General features: G+C 39.5%; 3 protein-coding genes and 1 long non-coding RNA gene across 4 annotated transcripts in view; 2 read left to right on the top strand and 2 right to left on the bottom strand.

Annotated features, from left to right (window-relative positions):
• Positions 1–27,393, top strand: part of LOC110769615 (uncharacterized) — a 94,346-nt gene that overhangs the window by 37,438 nt on the left and 29,515 nt on the right. The gene's annotated exons all lie outside the window — the stretch shown is intronic.
• On the top strand, positions 8,093–9,929 carry LOC148297450 (uncharacterized). The gene is made up of 2 exons (XR_015836994.1): positions 8,093–9,112; positions 9,470–9,929. It is a non-coding gene; the product is annotated as an uncharacterized LOC148297450 (long non-coding RNA).
• LOC148297449 (uncharacterized) lies at positions 17,659–23,535 on the bottom strand. The gene is made up of 7 exons (XM_088247094.1): positions 23,248–23,535; positions 19,138–19,387; positions 18,813–19,051; positions 18,512–18,712; positions 18,302–18,400; positions 18,124–18,204; positions 17,659–18,027 (listed from the first exon to the last, which is right to left on the bottom strand). Exons 1-7 carry the CDS (start codon positions 23,533–23,535, stop codon positions 17,659–17,661), a joined length of 1,527 nt encoding a protein of 508 aa, XP_088103220.1.
• Positions 24,548–25,153, bottom strand: LOC148297448 (uncharacterized). Its single transcript, XM_088247089.1, has one exon. The coding sequence runs from the start codon at positions 25,151–25,153 to the stop codon at positions 24,548–24,550; it is 606 nt and encodes a 201-aa protein (XP_088103215.1).

Here is a 27,393-nt window from a genome sequence, read left to right as displayed (position 1 = left end):
TGAAACAAAGCTTGCAATATGACCTACGGAACTGGACTGGCAGGGGGCTGTAGCCAAAATGAGTTTGTCTTTAAGCTCTTCATCCATTCATCCAAATTAGGCCTTAACATGCTTGAATTGCATGAATTATGCTCTCTAAAGCCATCATTATTACCTAAAGCTCAATGAACTGAAAGATAAACACAAAAAGGATTAAAAGCACAAGTTTAACTCAAAAACATAACCAAATCATAAGCTAGAAGGGTACAAAATGATATACAATTATGAACCGATCTAATACCCCCAAACCTAGATTTTGCTAGTCCTCGAGCAAAACAACACAAAACAAAGTTAAAAACAAAACAAGAAGTTAACTAGACCACTTTCGTAGGTAACTCGATTGCATTGAGCATATGCAACAAGCCTTTAAACCTCTAGGCATCCCTAGTAGGAGGAGTTGTGTCTCCTGAGGGTTTAACAGATACGATACCCACAAACGTTTTACTGACTCTGTAAAACAAGGTAATTAGAAAACTTAAAAGATTGTTAGTCCTTAAGCAAAATAAAAAACAAAAACAAAAAAAAAAAAAAAAAAAAACATTAACAAAAACAAAACAAAAAAACAAAACAAAACAAAACAAAACAAAAAAAATTACAAAAATAAAAAGAACTCAAAACAATCTTTCCGAACATTTTCTGAAGAGAAATGACTCATGCACATGACTCAAAAGTTTTAACAATAAAAGCTCAATTTTAAACATTATTCACAAAGCGGCAAAGTTCAAAACATAATATGCTCAAAGTGTGGTAGTGTGATAGCCAAATGCAACAAATTCCCCAATCTTAGTTTTCACACAATTTCAAAAATCATACAAAGCACAAGTTCAACTTCAAATCTCACCAAAGTTGTCCTCTCACAAATGAATCACTCGGAAGAGGGCTATAATGCAACACTCAGTTATAAACATGAGATTAGAGTTAAACCATAAAGACTTAACTCGAAATAGAAAGATGAAGAACTTGCATTAATATGATCTCAAGAAGGATGCCAAACACTTAAAAGTAGAAAAATGAATGCAATTCAACCACATGACATTTAAGATCAATTGAGGTCTTTAACATAGGTTGTAATGGGGCCAAGGGTGTAAGGTGAGTAAGCAATGAAAGGTATGGATAAAACAAAGTCCAAGGAACTCAAAATATAAGAGCATAAAACAATTGTTTACAAGACTTCGAATCATCACGATTAGATTTTTTCTTTTACACGATCAAAACTCCTTATACCTTCATTTACAATTATTCATACTCCTTTCCTTGAATTGAACAAACACCAATTTATTTTGAAGGCCCAAAAATGAAACCCAAAAATGAAATTTCATTCAACCACCACTTAATCACAACTTTTCTCTTTTCTTTCACCAAATGTGTGATATATATATATTTTTTTTTTCTTTCGAAATGTAACACCCATTCCCTATGAGTTCCTTAGAAAGGTAAATATTTGTTTTTCGGGCTAAGGCGAGGAAATATAATTGGTAAATGAAAGAAAAGGTTTACATGTAGGCTCAAAATGGTTAACAATGGAAAATCATGCTTAAGCATGCATAAGGTTAGCTTGAAAGGCACAAACGATCCAAAGAGGGCCTTAATATCACTTCTTAAATGTCATGAAATCAAATTGCATAAGAATGAATGACTTTTAAGTGTTCAACCAAATCAATGAATAATGAGATCAAACAACAACTTTGATGACAAGAAAATATGAGTATGTATATAACACTCATGAATTGAAGTACAAGGCTCAAAAGCTCACTTTATATAGTTGGTTAAATAAGTCTAATTTATGATTCATACAATTCTTTAGATCATGCAAATCCTTTAATTGGAAAATTATGAAACAAATGGCAAGTGCAAAGAAGGTTTCGAACATGTCATGCTAGAACGATGCCAAATTAATTAATTAATTAATTAATATTTTTTACAATAAAAATTTACAAGGCAAAAATAAATAATAAATAAAATTTAATTTTTTATTTAAGTCATGCAACATTTATCACAATCTCATCAAATGTGTTCGGAAAGTGACTAAACAAAACAAGATTCAAAACAAGAAAGAAATTAATTAATTTTTTTTTAAAATTTTAAGAAAAACCAAGTTTACTTGCTAAACTCCAATATGGTTCCGTTGCCGGGACATGAACCCGCAAGTGCACGAACCGTTGGTAGTTTAGCGTATGTAAGTGCGAGGTCGATTCCACAGGGATTGGTGATTGAATGATCCAATTTAGTTTCCCTACACAAAATAGAAACAAAAACAAAGAACATAAAACAAGGAAGAAAGAAATAAGTAACTCAAGCAAATAAGTTCCCAAGTTCAATTTAGATTAATGGATTGATTCTAGCTAAAGTATGATTAAGCCATGGTGTGTGGTCATAACCTTGTGTTCCTAATTCCCTAATTTGATCATTTGTTGTCTAACCTAAAATTAAGCATTAGGAACCCATTAAGCATAGAAGAACATTTTAAACAACCAAGTATGTATCTAATCCCTGTTGTCGAATGTCCATACATACTCTTCCTATTCATAGTTCAATTCGAATTAAAGCATGGTGTATACTCTTAATTCAAACCAAGATAGCTAACATGCAAGCCTAAATGGTGATCAATCATTCAAACTAGCATATTAACTTATAAGCATAATGAATAAGAACAAAAACCATAATTGAAACTTGAAAACTAATTAAACTTGAATACTTAAGAAAGAATGTACATTACAAGAAAAATAAATTACAACTAAGAAAACATTAAAGAAAGCTAGATTTGAGAACTAGAAAGCAAAACTAAGAGAATTTGAGGGAGAGAAGGGAAGGGAGCTCTAGAGAAGTGTTTGAGAGCTCCCCCCCTTGGGGTGTGTTTACAAGCTTAGAGAACTTCCCTATTTATAGGCCTAGGGGAAGTGAAAATCTGAATTCAATATGGCTAATGCATACAACACTTGTTTTATAAAATCTGAAATGGTTGATGCACTTGTATTAGAAAATCTTGAATTGGTTGATGCACTTCACCAATAGATCCCACCAGCAGCCCTAGCTCATCTTCATGTCACCATGACCAAGCTTCCAACCAGAAATGATAGCTCATACCTAGCTCACCATGACCAAGCATCCAACCAGCACATGCTGAGGTCAGCATGACCAGCAACTTCAAGGGCTTACAACTTGGGCTTCTCTTAATAAAATTAGGACTTTAAGCACTCGAAATTGAAGTTCAGAATGTCTTCTTTCTAGCCATATGTTATTTGGGCCAATCCAAGGTCGGAGGAAGAAGTTAAGGCCGAAACAAATTGCTAACTCATTTTCCGCGCTGATAAGATCCATCCTGAGCATGGTTCTGTGTTTGCTAGGTAACGGACTCCAGATTTATCCAATGGGGCTGAATTTTGGATATGTTATAGTACACACCAATTGGAACAACTTGCATGAAGAATGTGGCCTCATTCGAGCTATGTAGGTTGCTGAAACAAGGCTTGACATATGACCTACGAAACTGGACTGGCAGGGGGCTGTAGCCAAAATGAGTTTGTCTTTAAGCTCTTCTTCCCTTTATCCAAATCAGGCTTTAACATGCATGGATTGCATCATTTCCTATCCAAAGCCATCATTGTTCCCTAAAGCTGAAAGATAAACACAAAAAGGATTAAAAGTACAAGTTTAACTCAAAAACATAACCAAATCATAAGCTAGAAGGGTACAAAATGATATACAATTATGAACCGATCACCTTTCAAGGGCCTACGGCACACCCGACCAAAGGTGCATAAACCTTTACCACAAGCCGAAAAATCCAACGCCACGTGTGGTAAAGTAACAGTAACTAATATCCAAGTGACCCTATACACCGGAAAATCCAACACTACGTAAGGGTAAAGTAACCAATATCAAATGTGTTCGGATTCTTTACCACACGCTGGAAAATCTAACGCCACGTATGGTAAAGTAACCAGTAATCAGTATCCAAGGGAGCCCACACACCGAAAATTCCAATGCCATGTGTGGGTAGAGTAATAGTAATCAATATTCAAGTGAGCCCACATGTCGGAAAATTGAACGCCACGTGTGGTTAAAGTAACAGTAATCAATATTCAAGTGAGCCCAAACGCCAGAAAATCTAACGCCACGTGTGAGTAAAGTAACCAGGGAAGATACGTAGGATGGTGAGATTCACAACCCATATATATATATATATATATATATATATATATATATATATATAATAATAATAATAATAATAAAAAATAATATACCCTCCCTTAATTCAATTTTTCCAAATTCTCAATATTCCAATGTACCCAAATATTTATTCAAAGTATAGAAAATAGACTCTCACAAGCATAAATTCAATAAAGACCCAAAATATTCATAGTCTCAATAATCAAAATAATACAAAGTATATAAATATGCAAGACAATCCATAAAACACTTTCAAAATCAAACCCCATATCACCCAATTCATATATTTTAATAACAACCATAATAATAATAATACTCCCAGGAAAAACCATCACATTCTGATAAAATCATAGTCGAGTCCCAAGACTCGCTTTCACAACCAATCAATCAAGTATCCCAAATGTTAGATATATACCCTAGAAGCCAATATAAAATGGATAATTATAAGGAAATAATATACAATAGTAAAGGGGCAAGAACATTGCTTTAGATACATAACGTACACAAAGTAACAAGTCCGTGGATTTAGATATAAATGAAAAGTGGTCTAAAGAAGTTAGATGCACGAGACCTTTCCACACATATTTTCCATTGCTCACAATACTTCAAACACAACCAAAAGGGGGAAGGGACAGAGTCTAAGGATCAAACTATACCAAAACAAGAAATTCGACGAACACAACACACCAAACCCAAAAAAAGTGAGGTAACTCAAAAGGCAATGACAATTACGATTCTGGAAGGATAGAAGGAAGGGGAAGGAAAGAAGGAAGAGGAAGGAACTTACCAAACACTAGCTCGAAACTGGGGCTCCTCTCTGCAACAGTGGCACATCGACGGAATCACTCGAAACTCTACTCAAAAGCTCTCAAAAGGGATTAATGGCGAAGAGCAAATGTTCAAATCGCTGGCTGCTCCGAGCTTTTTATATGACAACGACCACGAAATCTCCCCCATTCGCGCATCGACTACACCCTTTAAGATGGCCACACGTGGCCACACCATAGCAACCGTCAGATGAAGCGATGGGGCACGCTTCGATGCGTCCCTTCGACAGGTCTGATGTCAGAGGACATTTATTGCATCTCTGCTCAGCCAATCAACCACGGCCATGTCACACCCACTCGAGTACCCCAAATTTCAAAACTTGCTCCACAGAAAATTCTCAAAGGAGCCTTACTCAGTTGAGGACTTGGGGGCTACTCGACCTGACCTGTGTCGATCATGCCATTTGAAAAAGGCTCGGCTTACTCAAAAAGTAACTATGGAACAAACTCCCCACCCAAGATCAGCTCCTTGAGTTGAGAGTTGGAGGGATACTGAGAGCCGAGCCTATTACAGTACGCCACGTGGCCATATCATGGCTAGGTTACCCTCGTACCGACCCGATCAGTTATAATGCTCTGGGCGTCGATAAAAGGCCTCCCAGCCAGAATCTGATGGGACAAGGTGCGAATCAGTGCTCGGGTGTTCGAACACCGACCCGACCAGAATCCTTTTATTTTCTTTTATCGAATATTTTGATCTTTGAGACTTCACATTTCTTATGGTGGAAAGTGAGTGCGAAGTGGGGGCTATTTGCGTTAGAGGCATTTTTTTAGTAGAACTGCCACATATGGCAACTCTCTTATAGTCATAAGATTGGGACTAGGTGGGGTTGAATGTGACCGAAGTGCAAGGGGTCCTACTCTTTAGTGACTACAATTGCGCACAACCCATGTGATCAGGCAGCCCTACCCAAGATTTTTTTCCTTGTGTGAGTTTCAAGTTTTTAACTTATTGAGCCACATCTCTAGGCATTCATCTATTTACGTCCAAATAAAGTTTTTCTTTAATTACCAGTAAGGTAAAAGGAAGATTCATTCAAATTCTAGCCTTGAATACGTGTAGGGTAAGTACTTTTCACTACAACTAAAGCTACAATCTTCATTTTAAATGCAAAATTTCTCATGTAGATTGGCACGCACTTTTATATGTCCACGCAATTTCTTCAAGACACTCAAAACACATTTCTAATTCCATTTTCCTCAAATTTACAAGGAGTTGGCATTTAAACCGATAAACTAGACCTAATGGAAAAGTTTATTATATAGATCAAATACAAAACATACAATCATAAAGTACATATTTTGTGCTTGCATCTCAAGTGGTTAAGAGGGTTTCTTCCCCACATATAATGTTATGTATTCAATTCTACGCTCTTCCAATAGCCCTGTATTGATAAGTTTGTTGAAATTAAGTTATCTGCTTGACCTATTTACCTTAATTTTGTTTTTTTTTTTTCTCTACTACTTATTTAATAAATTTAAAATAGGCTATGAAAAACCTAAAAATTTCGAAACTACGAATAAATTTTTTTGACGAGCATGACCAAGAATTATTGTTAGTTTGATGACACAAAAAAGATTGCGGAAAACCCATGCCATTAGTAGGAGATGAACAATCCCCATAAAATCGTTTATTGTTTTCATTTCTACTAGAGGTGCAAGTTGGATGGTAAATTTCAATTCCGGCTGATTCCAATTCGAAATTTTCTAATTTTTGCACTTCAAAATCAAATATGACAGTAAAAAGTTTTGAAATTAAAAAATTGGATTGGAATCGGAACACAACTCAAGACTCTAAAAATTCCGAATTCTGAAATATATTGGGGTTTCAATTTTGAGCCGATCTTAGAGTTTCAAATGGTGAAAGCATGTTTAAAGTTTCAAATGGTGAAAGCATGTTTAAAATTTATGGCCACCAGAGCTCCTATACTCGAACTTTTCTCTGAATCTGAATGTTATGTCTTATATTTTTGTATTTCTTTTCTTCTTCTTCTACATGCCATCAATATATTAATGCTGAGGTAAGTGTTTTGTTTATTCTTTGTCTACATGCAATCAGTACTGTTTCCTCTTGTTCTAGCTTTTTTCTTTATATCCACCTATGAAGCAAAGATACTCTTATTTATAAATTATAATAGGTTCGTATCCCGCCTCGGATATGCCCGTTGAAGTGGCGTTCTCATCCCCAACACGCCTGCTGTGGCGTGAATAAATTATATTTTTAAGAATGTGAATCCTCGTTCTCCTCAACACTGGTCTAAATCCGCTCATGAAGTCGAAAAACCCAACTTGTGTACTTCGTTCTGAGATTATTTTATTCTCGTCAATGATGGTTTCCATGCTTCCATTAGTATTTTCAGTGGTTCTTGGTAGTGGCTGCGTAATTTTAGCATCATTTTCATTTGTAGAGGGACGAATAGGTCTTCTTGTTGTCATCTCCTTGTGTAGTTGTTCAGGTTCATTTGGAGACCCATCTTATAACAGATAGGGTTCATCATTGCGCTGGGCTAGGCTGACCCAACCCTAAATTTTCGAGTTTGGACTGAGCTAGGGTTGTGCCAATAGAGTAATGAGTGTGATGATGAAAGTTGTGTGCTTGGCGATTGTTTTTTTTATGTGTATGGATATGAAAAATATAGTTTTTTTATATTTTTTGTTCCAGCCTTAGAGGCTTTTGGATTGTCCCAGATCTTTTTCCTCTCAAAAGCATCATTTGATGCTCCGTGGCTCATCTTCATCACGAGAGAGAGGAGTGGGGACCATTAATTTAGGTGCTAGTTCAATGTTTGGGATGAGAGATGAAGTCTTTAAATATTTGTATGCTCAAGACTTCTCAAGGAAGTTGTTGATAATTGAAATTGAAATTGAAAACAAAGAGAGTGTCCTCTCATATTTGTCATAATCTGGCGCCCATTTTTGATCAAAGCTAACTGCTTGTTTTTGTGCCTTCATTGGGCGGCCATACATATCTTCCTTAGGCAATTGTAGCACGCCTCTCATAACATTCAGCCCAATATTGCAATTAAAATGTGTTTAATCATCAATCGTACGGACAAGCCCAAGATATATTACCCTTTTTTTTTTTTTTTTCAATCAGATTGTGAGTTTCATTAGCTTCATTCGAATATCTCCTCAAAGTCATGCTCAGAGGCATTTTTATTTGGAAGAAGGTTGCAGAGGCGTTTAAAAAGAAACGAAGAAGAGATACTCCTATGACAGAAAATGTAACGCCGTAAACAATGTTGTTAACGTGAGTGGAGTTGAGGAAGTACAAAAACTAATTTGTCCAATGCAAATCGGGTACAAATTCAAGGTTAATGCTCTTGAAAACCCTCCCAAATTGCCAAGCAAGCGATATGACTAATAATTGGGCTGGACTTTTCCAAAAGGGGCCTAGGCTTTTTACCATTCACAATCACCATTTTTCACCGTTCTTCCAAGGTTCTACTAATGCCTCATCCGCTCCTTCCCCGCCAGACGGCCGCTCGTGGTTCAGGTTTTAAAGGCAGTATCTGCTTGCTGTCTCTCCCTTCTGGGGCAGAGTGATTTTGTTGATTACTTTGTGAAGAATCAGTTTCTGTCTCTCTCTTCTGGGGCAGAGTGACTTTGTTGCTTACTTTGTTGATTACTTTGTTTGTTGTTCTGGTTTGTTATTATTCTATTTCCCTGTTTCACAACCGAACTCTGGTAGGTTTGTTTCTTTTGGGAGTTGATTTTTTTTTTTATATTACTTATATCCTTTTTAAGTTTTGCAGATTGCTGTCTATTGAGTCTGCTCTTTCGCAATCTCTAGTGCCTACTAGGCATGACCATGAGGATTTTAGTGATGATATTGATGTGCTGATGGCCTTGCGTTCGGACTTTCATTTTTGTTTGTTGAGGTGGCTCTCAGAGATGATGGAGATTGTGTGGGTCGATGCTTGCAGGTCAGAGTGAGAGTTTTTACCCAATCTCTTTGGAGGGCTGGACTACTTCCGGGCTTCTCTGGATCTTCGTTCATGGAGGACACGACGGATGTTGGTGATCATCGCCTTCCTGTTCGTTTCTTGGCCGTGGATGTGCCATCGGTTGAGACGGTTGGTATTAGTCAGTTACCAGCCGTTGTAGCGTTCTTCCTACTAACATCAGACAGTTATCAGTCACGTGGATTTCTTTTGTCTTATCCTATTTTTAGAGGCCCAGTTTTCTGAGCCTGTTGGATTGGAGTTGGGCTTTTCTGTCAAGTTGACTTTTTGTCCAACCCATGGATTTTAGTCTTGGGGGCTTTTAACCTTTTTCCTTGATTTCTTCTGTTAGTTCTGGTTTCCCAAATCATGACCATGAGGGCTTTAGTGAGGATATTGATGTGCTATTGGATACCTCTGGGATTTCAGTTTCTTTTGTTCGTGCTGATTTCCCAAGTCAAATTTTTCCTTCGTCTATTCCTTCTCCAGGTTTTTTCAAGTGGGTTTTCCAAGTCTATTCCTATGGTGGTGTGCCTTCCAATTCGGTGGTGTTTAGCCAAGTACAATCTCTTCCTACTGGTCGTGGCTATTGGAAGCGATTTCCGTGACTGATTAGTGGGGTTGAATCTTCTCTTCCCTTGTCCGATGTTACCAATACTGTTGTTCCCTCGGGGGCTCATCCTACTACGTCCGGTTTGAGGTGTGGAGTTTACGGGTCCTAAGAGAGTTAAGGTGCTTCTATCTCAGGAAGCTCAAGTTTGGCTAGAGGATGGTCATTTATGGTTTTCTTTTTGATGTTTTGGCCAATGACAAGTTATTCTCTTATTTTTAAATTTATATTGGGGGTGATGTTGTGGTACTCTTTTTCCTTGACCGGATTTTCCTCCATTTGGGGGTTTTTAAAGGCAAGGTTTTAACGAGGCCACTCTTGTTGCATCACTAAAGTCCAGTTCTTACTTTTGTACCCTGACATTGTTGTTTCAATAAAGTTATCTTTACTTGATCAAAAAAAAAAAAAAAAGGTCCACGCTAGTTCAGTTATGTTTTTTTTCTTCTTTTTAATTATGAGTAAATTTGTTCTTTGTTTTAAAGATGATGTGTCAATTTAAAATTCCTTAAATTAAATTTTAATGAGGTGACATACAGAGAGAAGATAATTGCAAAGAGAATCCAAGCAGATGATCCAGATCCCATCCATTCACCCCACAAAGATGTTCAGTTGCTATTAGCTCACAAATTAGGCTGGTATTTAATTATTTTTATTATTAATAAATGTTGATAATTTTTCAGGTCAACAAATATATACCAATGTTAATTTAGTGAAATATTTCTTTGAATTTGCTCTGGAATATTTGCTCAAAGTCCAATTATTAGAGGATATAGGTACGGGGTGTGACAGTTCTAATAATTTTTTCGACATGGATATTATTGGAATTTGACAAGGAATCTAAATTATTACTTTGCCTACACTAAATTACAGAAATCTTATTGTATTGGCTCAAAGTGCTATATAAAAAGTGGTTGTTTGTACCATGTATTTGTACATGGTGGTGGTTGATGTAAGGGACTGACCGAGCCGAATTAACCACTAGCACCGCGATGTGGACTCAAAGCCCACACAAGCCACACTAGCTTAGGCGGACCACTCGAACCGGACGAGCACTAAAACCACGCAGCTCCGTAATGATATGGGTAGGAGACATCAAGGGTATCTTGCTACATATACCTTGGAAAGTCCCGGCCAACCACCCCGAGGGAAGCCTCACTCAGAGACTTAGGAGCTGCAAATGATTGAAGACGTCCGTTACGAGAGGAAATTATCAATCATTCTGAGAAGATGAATGAAAGCATATTGATCAACTTCACTTTGTGTTCTTCCATATCCCAATCTTTATTTTCATTTTGATCCATGTAACATTGCACCCCCTCTAGGATCAAAGTTTTACGTTGACCACCAGTCAACACTGGTGATTATTCAAATTGCTGCTTTCCAAATTTGATGTAAAATGTATTGTAGAATTTATCCACAAGCATGGCCACTTAAAAAATGTCGGTCGGGGCCCCCTTTGCATTATGACAAGAGAGGTTCTCTTCTGTCCTGCATGTGATCAAAACAGAAGTTCAACGCTATTTGTTCCACACGGAGTACCTTTTGACTTCACAATCCATCGTTTATTTATCATTTTTTGTGTGATTAGGATTGAATGTGCGGTGAGGGCAAATTGCAGACAACCCTCATCCAAAGTCTCCAAACCAATAGTAAGCGGGCTGCACATATTTTCTTGGTCAAAAGTCACTTTTGGTCTATGTAGTTTGGCACTTCAACCACTTTTGACCCTGTAGTTTCAATTTCATCACTTTTAATCCTGCAGTTTTATATTTGGAGCAATTCAAGGACAATATAAATTTTTTGTTAATTTCTTTAACAGAGCAATCATGTGCCCCTCATGTGGAGGGGCAATATTGTCAGACCAAACGAGCCCTTTTATCAGTGCAGTTATCATACAATCCATCTGGCTTTATTATTGCTAAACTTTTTTCCTTCTCTGCAGACCCATCAGACCTATATTTTGTTTGAAACATTAAATACAAGAAGATAGAGTAGACTCATATCCTGTTTGGTTGTGAGGAAAATGTAACAATAAATGTATGGAAAAGCAAGAAATTTTGCAATTTTGAAATATGCTATCGATATTTATCCGATGTGGGATATTATCTCGATATCAAATCATAAACTTTCTTTCATTTTCTGGTGTTATTTCAGCTTCCAACAGGGGGTTTTTACTTTTGGTAATCAAAAGAGAAAGTTGAAGCCTTTGCTATAATTACCTGCAAGGGAGAGACAGAGAGACCACAAGGATGACGATGAAGAGAAAATTGGAGAGGAACAGAACTGTGGGGAGCATCGCGTAGCAGTAGATTCACTGTAAAAGCAATCAATTTACCAGATTATCAACAATTAGAAATTGTAGAATCAGATAATTGACTGTTTGGTTGCCCAAATTGCCATGAAGATTGATACTTTTCGATCTGAGAGAGAGAGATTACGTTTTCTCGGTAACGAAACATAAATTCACAATTGAATAGGAAAATAAAAAGATCCACGGTTTTCTCAACAAAAAATAGATGCACGGGAAAGGAAAAAAAAATGGACAAACCAGAAAATGACAACTTCGAACACGCTGAACTCAAGGCTGAGAGTTTCAGTCAAACTTGAACTCGACGCATATTAGTGTGGGGTTTTGGTCTGACAGTATTGCCCCTTCACGTGAGGGGCACATAATTGCTCCGTTAAATTAACAGAAATTTTATATTGTCCTCGAATTGCTCCAAATATGAAACTACATGGTCAAAAGTGACGAAATTGAAACTACAGGGTCAAAAGTGGTTGAAGTGCCAAACTACAAGGACCAAAAGTGACTTTTGGCCTATTTATTATTTACAACGCCACCATGTATATAATAGCAACTTATTCCATTTTCAAGAGGAGGTCCATGCTCTCTTAGACACACGTTCAAAACATCTAGTCCCTATTGCTAATTGAACATAAGAACTCTACAGAGAATAGAAGACTTTTCTTTTGAGCTTTCATCAATGGCAAGTAAGTATTATGATTAATATTTTAATTTGATTCAAGATCTTTTCCTTGATGTGATTCTATATGTGTGTGTAGGGTTTAAGGAATTTATGTAATTAGTTTACAATAGTAACTTCCATGTATTGAAAGATTGTCTTCCATCTGATTTTGGAGTATTTGCCTCCACTTATTTGAAGATCTTTCCATTTTTATTTTTGCATATACATAAGATGGGTCTCGACCTGAAGCTGGACAAAGCCTCCAGGACCAGGAGAGGGTAAGAAACCGTTTTCCTGGTCCCCCTAGAAAGATTTCTGAACAAGAGCCCCAAGGAGAAAGAACTGAACAACAGCTCCAGAAAAAGAAAAAAAAACAGGCAGAAAATATTGATAAAAGGACGGGTGGAAACCACAACAGTATTTCTGGCAATAGAATTTATGGAAAACACAGTAGTAACGTTGGGATTAGCAACGTTGGCAACGTTGGCTACAACTGGTCGAGCGTACTATTTCTTCTTGGTCTTATTCTTCTTATTCTAGCTTTGTTTTTTCTTTTTCATTTTATATATTAACGGTGAGTAAGCAAAACAAAAAAATGAAGCAAGTGCGGTATGAGTGAAAAAAAGGCACAACCAAGAAGAAAAAGAAGAAGAAGAGAAAAACCAATAAGTGAGAAAGAAAGGTTCGGCTTGGAGTTTCTCGTACTATTACGCAGCGGAAGGGTTTTGGAGATGTATGGCCACCAGAGCTCCTATATGCTCAAACTTTTTTTTGCGTTACTTTCTCTGAATCTGAATCTTATTTCTCTTATATATATATATATATATATATATATATATATATATTTATGTATTTCTTCTTCTTCTACATGCCATAAGTATATTGATACATGCTGAGTAAGTATTATTTCTTTTTCTTCTTGTGTACTTGCCATAAACATTTCTGAATTCTGTAATATATTTGGGGTTCAAGCTTGTACATAATGACTAGTTTCATGTTGAATTTGATATAACTTAATGATCAAAATAGACATAGACGGATGAGCTATTTCATAAAGGACAACGACATATAAATTATATCATATAATAGTTTTTTGAGCCTTTTCATATAATTTTTCAATTTTGAGCCAACTTTAACCATTGAAATCATTAGATATGTTTAAAACTTTCAATGATTTTCTGAATTTGAATGGATGTTGAAATTCTGAAATTTTTGGAACATAATTGGAAAAGAATTTTCATTCCGATTTTTTTTTGGAATGGGATTGGAATCCTCTTATTCCGATCTGATCTGTTCGAAAATCAGCCCTAGAGAAACATATCCTTTTCACTCTCCCTTCCTCTTTTGAAGAGGAGGGGAGGAGAGGTTTAGGGTAAATAAACCTTAATTACAATAGGACTAAATAAACTGGTAAGTAACCAAAATCCTAATTAAGTAAGGAACCCAAGTCCTAATTAACTAAGGACTCGCCAAGTCTTGTCCTCCATCCTACCATAGTGATAGTCAATGTCGGTAGTACCGGCAATGTGGACATGTAACTTTTTAAACTTAACGGTGATTGAATGAAGATTATGCTTATAATTCTCCTTCAACTATATAAAACTGTTATTAGAGAACTTGGAGGAAGAGAGAAGAAACAATCATGGGTTAGACTGAAATTAGTTCGTTTTAGGGTCTGATGTTGATAAGCCATAAATCCAGAGATTCATTTTGGACAATTAAGCTTTCATAAACTGTTTGTTTTTAAGATTCAAAAAGAGTTATGCCAAGATAAAATAAGGGACACGTACGTAATGCCAAGACACAGCAATGTCACAGTTCAAACTACAGAGACCACTCGCTGGTATTTGAATACGTGAAGTGTGAACAAAACTCTTGGTTCAAACTTGAAAAGCAAGAGCAGTATATGCACATGGTAGAACCACCAATAATGTTCACTATTATTACTACAGCAAAAGTTGCGGTTCGCAATAAAACAAAAGAAGCCAGCATTTTGTTGTAGTAACCTCAAGGGCTCGATAGATAAAAACAAAAAACAAATAAAACAAAAGAAGCCAGCATTTTAAACTCAGGGGTTCGATAGATAAACCCTCTAAGGTACCTCTATTTTATTTTACTCTTATCATATAGTTTCTTTTGTTTAATATGAAGCAGTTGCACAGTGCCCATCCGGATATGAGTTGTTGTTCTTCCGGTCCATTTTTAAGTGAATTGTTACTGTAAATTCCAATTATGCCGCTAGAAGTAAAGAGGACTACACACCACCCCTCCCCACGCAAGTAATTTCCAAGCCTTATATGTAGCCGTTTTGTACCACTTGTTTTCATTTATAAAAATAATAAGGAATTTATAGTTCAAGTGATTAAGAATGTTTATCTATACATTCAAGTTTTACATTCGATTCCCATCTTTCTAAATATCGCTTGTAACAATTAGTTAAAAAATTCATATATATATATATATATATATATATATGAATTGTAAGAGCACACAACCATGGTGACTTTAAAACATTGAAGATAGCTAAGAACCCATTAAGATTTGTGGAAAACATTGAAGATATAACAAAGAGTAATAAATAAATCCATGTATATAACAGTAACTTATTCCATTTTCATAAGAACTCTACAGAGAAATAGAAGACTTTTCTTTTGAGCTTTCATCAGTGGCAGGTAAGTACTACATATTATGATTAATATTTTTATTTGATTCAAGATCTTTTCCTTGATGTGATTCTATGTGTGTATAGAGGAACCAGTAAAGGGTTTTGTTGCCATCTCCTTGTGCATGTATTCAGCTTCATTTGGAGACACATCTTGTATAGAGGTAATGATAAAAAAAGAAATAATAAATAAAAAAGTCCTGATAATCAACTTGGATTAGTATAGTCAAGACTCAAAAGGTATTTTATAAATTATCTTTAGACAAATGTAATCGCATGATGACAAATGCTAATTAATTATGTAAACTTTATTAATCATAAACAACTAAAAACACTAACCCCATCAAATTTTTATTGTTATCATCAAATTTCTAAAAACACTAAACCCTAGGAAGTTCACACCCACATGCGCCAAAGTCTTTTACTCACTTCTATTCTTTATTGAACTTACTAATGGGTGTAAACTGCTGTTGAGAGAGTACTAGTGTGAAAGGGTGGACTTAGGGTTAGGAGAGGGAGTGTTCGGTTGAGGAATTTTTTCAAGGAATTGATCAAACCTTAAAAGGGGCAAATGGAAGTAAAACGCTTAAAATCAAAACTACTGGTGCATTCACTAGATGGGACTCTGATGGGACTGAATCTAATGGCAGATATGTAGTGACAATATTCAAATACGCTATATTTCATGTTTTTTTACCAGGTGTGACACGAACCTTAAAATTTTTAAAGCAAACACACAAATAAAAATTGCAAAAATATACAAAAAAATCTTGCATTTCCTCCTCAAATTATAAAAAATGTCGATTTGTTCCTGCATGGTCCTTTCACACAACCTAGGTAGATTTATGTCATTTAGAACAGAGTTACAGGTATGGGTGAAGTGAGAGTGTGAAGTTGTGTTTAATGATACTTTTCAAGTGTCCAAAAAATTGATATACTTTTATTTTTACTTTTTTATATATAAGCCATTCACCTCATTGTGGTAATTTTAGTAGTCATTTGTGAAGAGAAAAATTTTACTTGTCATTTTATTACAAACAAATTTATGAGTGTGAACATATAATTTGTCAAATTCCTTTTATTTTCTTTTATCGAATATTTTGGTCTTTGAAACTTCACATTTCTTATGGTGAAAAGCAAAGTGCAAAGTAGGGACTGTTCGTGTTAGAGGCATGTTTGGGTAAGACTACCGCATACGACAACTCTCTTATACTCATAGGGTTGGGACTAAGTAGGGTTGAATGTGACCAAAGTGCAATGGCCCTACTCTTTTAGTGACTACAATTGCGCACAACCCATGTGATCAGGCAGCCCTACCCAAGATTTTATCCTTGTGTGAGTTTCAACTTTTTAACTTATTGAGCCACATCTCTAGGCATTCATCTATTTACCCTGTATTGATAAGTTCTATATTCAATTTACTAACCCTCTATTGATAAGTTTGTTGAAATTGAGAAAGTTCTATCTGCTCAATCTCTTTACCTAAATTTTGTTTTTGTTTTCTGTACTACTTATTTAATAAATTTAAAATAGGCTATGATAAACCTAAAAAAATTCGAAACTATGAATAAATTTTTTTGACGAACATGACCAAGAATTATTGTTAGCACTACCACATTTTACAGTTTGCGCGACGAATACTAATTAGTCGCTCAAACAACAAATCAGTCGCACAAATAACAGCGCGACAGCAATAGCGTCGCGCAAAATTAGTCGTGCAAAGATCGTAAAGAAAGACTTTGCGCGACAGACGTTATGTACATTCGTCGCGTAGTGAACTTCGTTGCACCAACGGTTTTGGGACAGTCTTTCTTTCGTTGCTCAACCCATTGCGCGACGAATCATTAAACATCGCACCAACATAGTGCGACGATTTATCTGCGTCGCACAACCATTTTAGGGACGACACTTATGTCGTCGCGCAAATTGTTTGTGCGACGAATAAGTAGTTGTCGCAGAAACACAATGCGACGATGTATCTTCGTCGCGCAAATACTAAGCGACGAAATTGTACTCGTCGCATTTCCATAAGGGGACGAAATATTTCTTCGCGCAAACGTAAAATATATTGTTTTATAATTTAGTTATACGGGTTTGTATTTTCCTTTAAATGATTTTGCGCGACGACTATTATTTTCTTCGCTCAAAATTAGTAATTAAATTACTTTTTTTTTAAAAATTTATAATTAAATGAAATTACAATAAAAAAATGTAATCAAGAGAAATTTTTTGTTATAACATAATATAGAGTAAAATACAAGAGAAATGTTTTAAAATGTAATTAAGAAAGTATAAAACTAATCAAACATTGTTTGATAATCTACTTGGTCTCCGATCTGGACATTGTGGACAGGGGCAGAGGTTTGGTGGCCATGCTCGAGTTGGAAGGGGGAGCAAAAGACGGTACAGGAATGCCGGACTGGGAGAGGGACTTTAAAAACTAATCCATTTGGGACATCCGAGCTTCAAGCTGGGACATCTGGGCCACCTTGGCTTCAAGTTGGTCCATATGGGCCACTCGGGCTTGAAGCTGGTCTATCTGGGACATTCGGGCTTCAAACTGGGCCATCATTGCTGTCATAACACTGTTTGACTGGGCCGATGAACGGGGTCTAGGTTCCCGCCGCCGGGCATTCCCCATCCCTTGACAGTATGTCCCTGGCCGCCTCCCGAGAGTCTGATCCAAGGCTTCCGTCAAGATCTGAAACCCCGCATCCTGTGGAGGAGCCACGGACTCGAGCGGCATATCAGGAGGAAGCTGGGAGGCGGACTCCTGAAGAACCAACTGGCTATTCTCAATCATGGTCGTCTGTTTAACATAACATAAAATATTAATTAAAACATTCATATAATAACCATGAAACTTGAACGCGTAAGATAATAATTAAAATTAAAGACTACTTACATGAAGGGACTCCGCCAACTCATTCCCAAGTCGAACATAAACGTCACCAAAGACGTCAATCTCTGGGAATTTGGACCCCTCCTAAATTGAACAAGAGAAAAAAAAAATGTTAGTACGAAAAAAACAAATTAATATTAAAGACATATTAAAAATTAAATAAAAATTATATTATTATTACCTGCCGCCGCGCCTCCATCCTATAGGAGAAGGGCCTAACACCTGAATGGTGGAGAAGAGTCTTCTTCGCCCTATTGCCCTTATTTGCTTTGGCCATCTTCTGTTAAACAAAAAATAAAACGTATTAGTTGAAATTCAAATGAAATATAAAAAATTACAAAACATTAGTAAGAAACGTGTAATAATGTTGAACTTAGTATAAAAAAAATACCACATAATCGGCCCCCTGAAAATGACCACAGAGCCACTCCCAACTATCCTCCCGCCCCTCAAGCTCCTTCGGGCAACCCTCCTGAAGAGCGACCTGCGGATCATCATATGCCTGAAAATGGTGGTGCAGTGCGCTCTTCCACTGCTTGTACCTATCCGCAAACAGTCTGTTGATGTACCCCAACAAATCGTCGTCGAGATTCTCTAAATTGTAGTTGATCTGCAATAAATTAATTACATGCATTAAGTATTAGAAATATATAAAATTGGATGGGAAAACAATTAAAAGGTAGGATACATACCGACAGCTGTCCACGCACCTTGTTCTGCACCTCGTCAAGCATGGCCTTCCAAGACTTCCATTTCATCGGACAATGGGTCCGAATGACTGAACCAACATCGTGGGCCAATGAGCTATGTTGGTCCGCCGTAGATGCAGCTGGATGACGGTCGTCGTATCTGATGTTGATACGAGTGTTGGTCACCCGAGTGACCTTCGCCATATTCAACTGGCGACAAGGTCCCCGGGTGTTCTTCTTGGCTGCAAAGAAATATAAAAATAACGTTACTTAACAAATCATAAAAAAATCATGGTACGAAACATTTGTAGTTGAAGGAAATCTTTACCTGGTTGAGAACCCGACGCACCAGCAGTGGATGTCGAAGCGGTGTCGATCAAGTGGGGAGGGCGATGACGGCGCCTGGCGCTAACAGGTTGCACCACTGAGGACTCTGATGACACCGGTGCATGGGAGACATTGGGAAAAGCTGGGATCTCGTGCAACTGTGCTGGAGCAGTGACAACAGACGTCGCAATCGGGGGAGGCAAACTATGAGGACTCGTCACCGTCTTACGACGTCTGATAAGGTCTGACATCTGCACAACTGATAAGGTCTTAAAATTAAAACATCCTTGGAAAAATTATTTGTATTTTTTTGAAAACAAACCTCAAAACCTAATCAACAACAAATTCAATATTTAAAAAAACGAAAGAAACATGTATTCTTATATAAAAAAAAACATAAGCACATTTTTAAAAAAACCTCAAAACCTAAACCCTAAAAAGACCAATTAATTTGCCAGCACCACAATGCAATTTCAACACCTCCAATCAAATCTGAAATCAACAATCAAAATCCAATACCAAAAAAAAAATTGAAACATATGCTTCCTAACTGTTGGCACCAAAACTGAACAGATAGAGATGAGTGCAACTTACAGGTGACGTGGACGATCTAGAGATCGATTGAGTGTTAGACGCAGATTCTTCCTGTCCTTGGATGCTGATCCTAAATAGAAGGAAGCAGAGACTCGTAAGGTCTATGGAACAGGTGTGGAACCAGCCTAAGACCCTCCGATGCCAAAGTAAGTTTGTTTCTAAGAGCTTTTGCTGCTGACAATATATTTAATATAAAAGTCAAGCTGATAAGTCTTACACCTGTATTGTAGTGAAGGGGCCTATTTATAGAGGGCATTTGGTATGCTCTTAGTACTTAATTTTGATGTGGGACTCGTGGGAGGGCCCTATGAGGTTGACACGAGTCTTTAGACATTTCAGGCGGGCCCTTCGAGGTTGATTTTGCAGAATCGGTAGGGGGTGCCAATTCTGGACTCTGCTTAGGCGGCATCGAACGTTCGCTGCTTTGAAGCCACCCAATCGGTAGCTGATACCGATCGCTAGGAGCCTTGGGCAGTTGGGGAGTTTTATTAATCCACGTGTCACTGAATGAGTGGAGGGTCAGATATGGTATAAACAGTAGTCCCCCAAGTTATCGATTGAGAAGCGACTTCTTGGTTGGGGACTTGAATACGTCTTCGGCATTCTGATCCGGACACGATGGTCTCGCTGTTGCCAATGGTGGCATGTAGTCCCCCAAGTGCCCGAGCGAGTGAGCTTGGAACAGAGACGGCATGATGTACCGAATGGTTCAGGAGGTGTGGAGGTATAGTTTTAGGACCGCCTGTCGTTCGGCACGAAAGGTGAGTGAAAACTCATCAATGTGCGCCTGCCATTCGGCACGAGAGGTGAGTGAAAACTCATCAATGTGCGCCTGCCGTTCGGCATGAGAGGTGAGTGAAAACTCATCAATGTGCGCCTGCCGTTTGCCAGTGGAATTGTGCTCGAAAGTGGCTAGAATTGCAGCGTCTGGGAAGTTGAAGCGTCTCTGAGGATTGGAAACGTTTCGAGTGACGACGCCTGGACTCCTCCATGCATGCGTGACACGTGTCGGCATGGCTGCGAAGAGTCGCGTCGTTTCATATCCCGAGGCGTCGCTTCGCTTCCCGATGCTAGGTTCGTCCTATAAATGTAAGGAAGGGACGATAGTTGAAATACTTGGAAGTTTTTTGAGAGCAATCAGAGCTTGTGAGAGGCGATTTCCGGCAACCGTGCGAAGGCGTTGTAGGCGATTTCCGGTGCTTAAGAACCACCGTGTGAACAAGGTATGTTGCTTTGTTTCTGATTGTTAGGGAATCAAAGTGTTGAATTCGTTGAATTTTTGTATAAACAAAGTATGAACAAGCATGAACAAGCATGAACATAAGTGTTGAGGAGGTAGAATAGGATTTTGATTTTAGCATGGCACTTAGTTTCCCTTCGTGTTTTGTTTGTAGATGTCAGACACCGAATCCGAGAGTAGGCGTAGTCCGAGGGCATATGAGGACGAGTCGTCCTTGGGGAGTTCGTCCGAGGGGAGTGAGAGTACCGATTCTGAGAGCCCTTCGAGTTGTGAAATAGTGGAAGGGGCAGGGGTGCGCACCGAGGCTGGTGGTACTTCGCGTAGGGTGCCTGAAGGTAGTTAGCCTTCGACTTCTGGTCGTGGGGCCGACGCGGGTGACGTGTCTGTTACTGCGCCAGGGGAGGGGGTGCTGAGGGTTGTTGTGGGCAAGCAACGGATCCCGATGGCGAAGCCGAAGGAACTGGTGTTCGGAGTAGATCATTTAGAGCCGAACGTCATGACCGAGGCTGAGCTGGCTAAGATTCGGGCGGAGTATAACATCTCGGAATCAGTAGTGATGCGAATTCCAGGGCCGTTGGAGTCGTTGAGTGATAATGACAAAGGAGTTGTCTTTTTCACTGATGTTTTCAAACATGGGCTTCGGCTGCCGTTGAGGCATTCGGTGCAGAAGATCCTGGCGGCGCTTGGATATGCGCCGGGGCAATATAATCCCAACTTTTGGATTACATTGCTCGGGACAATAACTGCTTTCGGCATAACTGAAGAGGGGGTGCCGAGCTATGAGCAGTTCGCCCAACTGTACAGTGTGACAAGGGCGAAGAGTGCCGATCAAGGGGGGTGGGTGTAGTCCAACTGTCTTACGGCAGGGCAGCGTGGACATTTTGTAGTGGGGGTGATGAGCTCCCAAAAGACCTAGCGCAAGCGTTGAGTAATTGTGTCTGGTGCCTGGGAATCGGCACCATGAGTGATTGTAGAGAGACGGATCCCTACGACCTTTCAAACAGTCAATAGGTGAAAACCTACCGTTCGGCAGGAGTGTTGGTTTTTTTTTTTTTTTTTTTTTTTTTTTTGACCGTTGGCGGATTGTTTCATTGTCTTTGAAACGGCCTGCTGCTCCGATCAGAGAAGTGGAAGTGATCGAGCGTGTCCGAGTGAAGATTGGCGAAGAAGATTACTTTTTTATGGAGCTGTTGAGCTTTCGGAATCTATACAAGGCGGGCTTGATCGGAAAGGCGGAACACGACCGAAGTGTGAAGGAGGAAGAGGAAGAAGAAAAAAGACAAAGTAAGTGATGCCGTTCGGCAGTGTGGATTTTGTTTTTTGTCTGACAGCCGTTTCCTATCTAACTAGTGTTCTTATGCAGTGGCAGGAGGGAGGCCTATGAGTGAGGCGACCAGGAGGCGGTTGGAGGGCCACGGGGCGCCGAAGCAGAAGAAGGGCGAGTCCCCTTGACCGAAGAAGAAGGCTGCAGGGGCGTCCAAGGGGGCTTCGGCTGACGAGGCGATGGTGGCCGATCGTCGCCGGGAGAAGAGGGTGGCTGAAGCCGAGGCCGTTAGGGAGGTCCACCTCCATGTGACGGGGAAGAGGCAGATTGAGGGTGCCCTCGACGTGACGCCCTTGCCGAAAAAGCCTAGGGGGCCGAATGAGGGAACATCTGTTCTGATTCCCGATGATGAAGAAGGGGAGGAGGGGCCGGTGAACATCGCATGCCCTAGGAAGGCGGTGCCATTCATAAATTGCATGATCGATGGAGCGCAGATGGAGCTCTCGGAGCTAGAGCAGCTGTCCGTGAAGACGGTGCGTGAGCAGACCGGACGAGCTTTCCGGCTTCAGGCTGCGGTAAGTGTAGTTTTTGTGTTTCAAGTGTTGGTGCGTTCAGCGCATACTAACTTGTTGTTGTGGCAGGCTGATATGGAGATGTGGCCCTGCGTGAAGCGAGCCGTGAATAATGCCGAACGGTACCAGAAGAGGTTTGAGGAGGGCCGAGCGAGGATTGCCGAAGCTGGTAAACTTCTTCAGGAAGCCGATCGGCGTGGCGAAGAAAAAGCAGCGAAGATAGCAGAGCTGGCGTCGAAGCTTGCAGCAATCGAACTGGAAGTGGTAGCGGCGCACGAAGCGAAGGCGGCAGTGGAGGTAATAATGGATGCGGCCGAGCGGTCACATGCCAAAGAGGTGGAGGAGGCGAAGGTGAAGGCCGTTGCAGACTACCAAGCCTCGGAGGAGTTCATGAAATTTTTGGACAAGGAAGTCATGGAACAGTGTGACGACCTTATGTACCGGTTCAAGCGCTATAACGCGGACAAGAAGCTGAACCTGAACTTCCTCCGGGATCCGCCTCCGCTGCCAAAAGGAGTAATCGAGGAAATGGTCGTGGCATATAAGGGAGAGGATGCTGATGCCGATTCTATGAGTGAGAATGACTCCAGTGAGGAGGATGGGCATCCTGCGCCGAATGCCACCAGCTTGCCGAACGCCGAAGCTGAGTCTTCCGTGCCTGCCGCCCATGCCGTTGCGGATGCCGAGCCCCCTGCTGCTTAGAAGCTGATTTTGTTTTGAATTTCTCATCGTTTCATTTGAGTTGTTAAGACAAATAGCCCTATTGTGGATTTTTATCCAAGTATATTTTGATTCGGTACAACTTTGTTTAGCTTGCGTATTCCATTGTGTGCATGCCGTACGTAGTAAATTATGAACATAGTACTGCTGATTAAGGCAATGCCGTATGTATAGAATAGGACATGTTAAAATTGATGTCGAATACAAAGGTGATGACCGAAGGTGCAGTCACTTGTAGTAATATTTGAGATGCTCTATATTCCAAGGGTGGTCGAGGGTATAGCCATCGGTACCACGTAATCGGTAAGTTCCCGGTCGGCAGACAGTGATGACTTCATAAGGACCTTCCCATGAAGGGCCAAGGGTGCCTTCTTTGGAGTCCTTGGTGGCGAGAGAGACTTTGCGTAAGACCCAATCCCCCACTTTGAACGATCAGCGTTTGACGCGCGAATCGTAGTATCGTGAAGTCCTCTGTTTGTAGGAAGCATTCCGAAGCTGAGCCTGGGAACGATGTGTAAAATGTCGTTCGACACGTGGGTGCGTTGATTTCGACTGGGACCACAGCTTCGGTACCAAAAGCAAGGGAAAACGGTGGTTCGCTAGTCGACCGTTGGTAGGAGGTGTTAACGGCCCATAACGCCTCCGGGAGCTGATCGTGCCAGGCTCCTTTAGCTGCCCCAAGCTTCTTCTTCAGTGTCCTCTTGATGATCTTGTTGATGGCTTCTACCTGGCCGTTTGATTGTGGGTGTGCTGGAGATGCGAAGAACAAGTTGATGTTGAATCGGTGGCATAGGTGCCGGAACTGAGAGGAGTCGAATTGTTTTCCGTTGTCGGTGATGATTGCGTTCGGTAGGCCGAAGCGACAAATTATGTTTTTCCATACGAAATGTTCGACTCTAGCTGCAGTGATGGTTGCTAATGCTTCGACCTCGGTCCACTTTGTAAAGTAGTCGATGGCGACGATTGCGAATTTAAGCTGTACCTTTCCTTGGGGCATGGGGCCAATCAGATCCAGACCCCATTAAGCGAAGGGCCATGGGCTGACAATCGGAGTAAGCGGTTTAGCAGGCAATTTTGGGATGGAACCAAAACGCTGGCAATGATCGCACTTCTGGACTAGTTTAGTGGCATCGGTATGAAGAGTTGGCCAATAATACCCTTGCCGAATGGTCTTGAAGGCCAGAGATCGAGCGCCAGAATGGTCCCCGCAAGCTCCTTCGTGAATTTCTCGTAAGACGTAGTTTCCTTGCTGTGGGGTCATGCACCGAAGCAACGGTAAGGAATGACCGCGTCGATAGAAAATCTGATTCAAAAGGAGGTATCGTGTCGATCGGCGGCGGAGAGTCTTAGCCTGGGCCTTGTCATTTGGTAATGTTCCGCTTGTGAGGTAAGTGTGGATTGGATCCATCCAGCTTGGATCCTGCCGAACGGCATGTACCTCGGTGTCAATGGTGCTACGCCGAGCGAGGATTTCGATCGGCACATGGCGGCCCACGTTGTCGTCGATTGCCGATGCCAGGCGTGACAGGGCATTGGCGTGGCTGTTCTCAAATCTGGGGATCTGTTGAACCTGATACGCGGCAAAGTGGTGGTGCAATCGGCGGGCGTGTGCCAAGTAGGCAGCCATCGAAGTATCCTTGGCTTCGAATTCAGTAAGTACCTGATTGAGGACAAGTTATGAGTCGCTGCATATCTTCAGTTGTTTAGCACCCATTTCTTTAGCAAGCCGAAGGCCTGCCAAAAGAGCTTCGTATTTTGCTACGTTGTTTAACACATAAACGAAATGAAATTGATGCGTCTGATTGCCCTATAACGTTCGAGACAGAGGGAGAGAGAGGCTGAGGCAAGCTGCAATTTTTTTTGCAGTTTGCCTCTGCCATGGTTGAAACTGACTAAGTAATAAAAGACGGTTTTGCGCGACGGATATATTATTTCGTCGCGCAAAGTTATGCAGTCCTTGTGCGACAAAAAAATAAATGCGTCGCAAATTTTTTGCCGCGCAAAAGTCTTTGTCGTCACGCAATTTTTTTTTTTTCCGACGCGCATGGATGTGCCAACATCCATTTTTGCACGACGTGGTCTAGTGGATTCGTCGCGCATACATCCGTCGCTCAAATGCTACACGTCGTCGCGCAAGAATACCATCACTTTGCACGACTAATATATCGTCGCGCATTATTTCGTTGCGCAATCATTTGGCGCCAAATGCGATTAACCCGCGTTTTTTTCCCGCTTGTTCTTTGCGCGACGGTCAAGATTATTTGTTGCGGATTATAACTTAGCGCGACTAAAACTATCGTCGCGCAACGTTTGCCGCCAAATCCGCGGTTAGCCGCCAATTTTCGTTACTATATGCGACAAGTACTTGCCGTACTTTTGTCGCGTAGAGTTACTTTGTGCGACGAAAAATTTCGTCGCTTAGTCTTGCCGTACGCTTTGATATGTTCGTCGCGCATGGTGGTTTTGTGCGACGATTATTTCTTCGTCGCGCAAAATACCATCGCGCAAGTACAAAAATGTAGTAGTGTAGTTTGATGACATAAAAAATATTGTGGAAAACCCATGCCATGCCAGTAGTAGGAGATGAACAATCCCCATAAAATCGTTTATTGTTTTCATTTCTACTAGAGGTGCAAGTTGGATTGAAAATTTGAATTCCAGCCGATTCCAATTTGAAATTTTCTAATTTTTGCAATTCTAAATCAAATATGACATTAAAAAAAAGTTTTGAAATTCAAAAATTCTGAAAAAATTGGATTGGAATCGAAACACAGCTCAAGACTCTGAAAATTTTGAATTCCGAAATATATTAGGGTTTCAATTTTGAGCCGATCTTAACGTTCAAATGCTTGAAGCATGTTTAAAATTTGAATTATTTTCCGAAGTTTTTCAAAAAAATTTCTGAAATATATAAATTTCGTAGTTTTCCAAATATTTTGAAAATTTAGAGTTTTTGGGAGTCGGAATGGATGTTGAAATTTAGGGTTGAAACTACAACATTGATGACAATAGAATTCGTTCAAACAAAGGCGAGCGTGTTGAGATTGGCAAATTTGGCAACAAGTACTACAACAAGTCCAGCGCATCATTTCCACACATTTGCTTGAACTAAAATTCCAAAAAATTTCATGGGTTCACATTACATATGTGTATAGAATTGGGGATTTTACCCCTAGCAAAGATACATTAATATTAGGGTTAGCATGTATAAAGTTTTTAATTTTTTTTCCTTAAAGAAATTAACTAAATCATAATCCAAGTTGGAATTCTTATTTAATACTTTATTACATGGCACGTGCCAGATCATTTGAGACTCAAATTTAAAGCACAAATTTTGTAAAAAGCAATAATCTGTCGCTAGCAGATCATTTGTAAAAATCATAATCTGTCCCTAACATTTGGGATAGTTTATAATATCATACAATGAAAAGTATATATGAATGATTTAGAGGACACAACAATGGCCACTTTGAAATGTCTTCCTTTGTCCTGCACAGGAAGGAATGAGGAGAGTGATCATATGCGCCAAAAATCGGAAAAAATAAACATTCAGAGATCAAGTAAAGGGATAAAACATTTCGACGGTTATAAACGAAAAATCACAATTTAACAGTTATTTCAACTCTGATTTTGATGATTTTTTTATAGCTATAATCCTTGGCCCTATATGAATACAATGGACTAATTCGATCGTCAATTTAAAATATATATTTTCTAACAAAAACTCAATCCGAACTACAATAATATATTTTTCTAACAAAAATCCGATCCGAACTAAAATAATAAATTTAAAGCTACTTAATAAATATATATACCGTTTAATTTCTTAAGTGATATGCATACAAAATAAAAAAACAAAAATAAATT

This window comes from Prunus avium, chromosome 1 (genome assembly GCF_965620075.1).
Source record: "Prunus avium chromosome 1, drPruAviu1.hap1.1, whole genome shotgun sequence".
In the NCBI taxonomy this organism is placed as follows: Eukaryota; Viridiplantae; Streptophyta; class Magnoliopsida; order Rosales; family Rosaceae; genus Prunus; species Prunus avium.
The sequence above is the reverse complement of the archived record's forward strand: the minus strand, read 5'-3'. Positions and strand labels throughout refer to the sequence as shown.

What these genes read in the sequence shown, in the direction of transcription:
- LOC148297449 (XM_088247094.1), bottom strand. Translation starts at nt 23,535, where the DNA reads ATGAGAAATTCAAAACAAAATCAGCTTCTAAGCAGCAGGGGGCTCGGC. An exon ending in TGCGTCGGGTTCTCAACCAG is followed by an intron (nt 19,052 to 19,137) that starts GTAAAGATTTCC and finishes ATTTCTTTGCAG; the next exon opens with CCAAGAAGAACACCCGGGGA. An exon ending in AGTTGGCGGAGTCCCTTCAT is followed by an intron (nt 18,028 to 18,123) that starts GTAAGTAGTCTT and finishes TATGTTAAACAG; the next exon opens with ACGACCATGATTGAGAATAG.
- LOC148297448 (XM_088247089.1), bottom strand. Translation starts at nt 25,153, where the DNA reads ATGGCTGCCTACTTGGCACACGCCCGCCGATTGCACCACCACTTTGCC.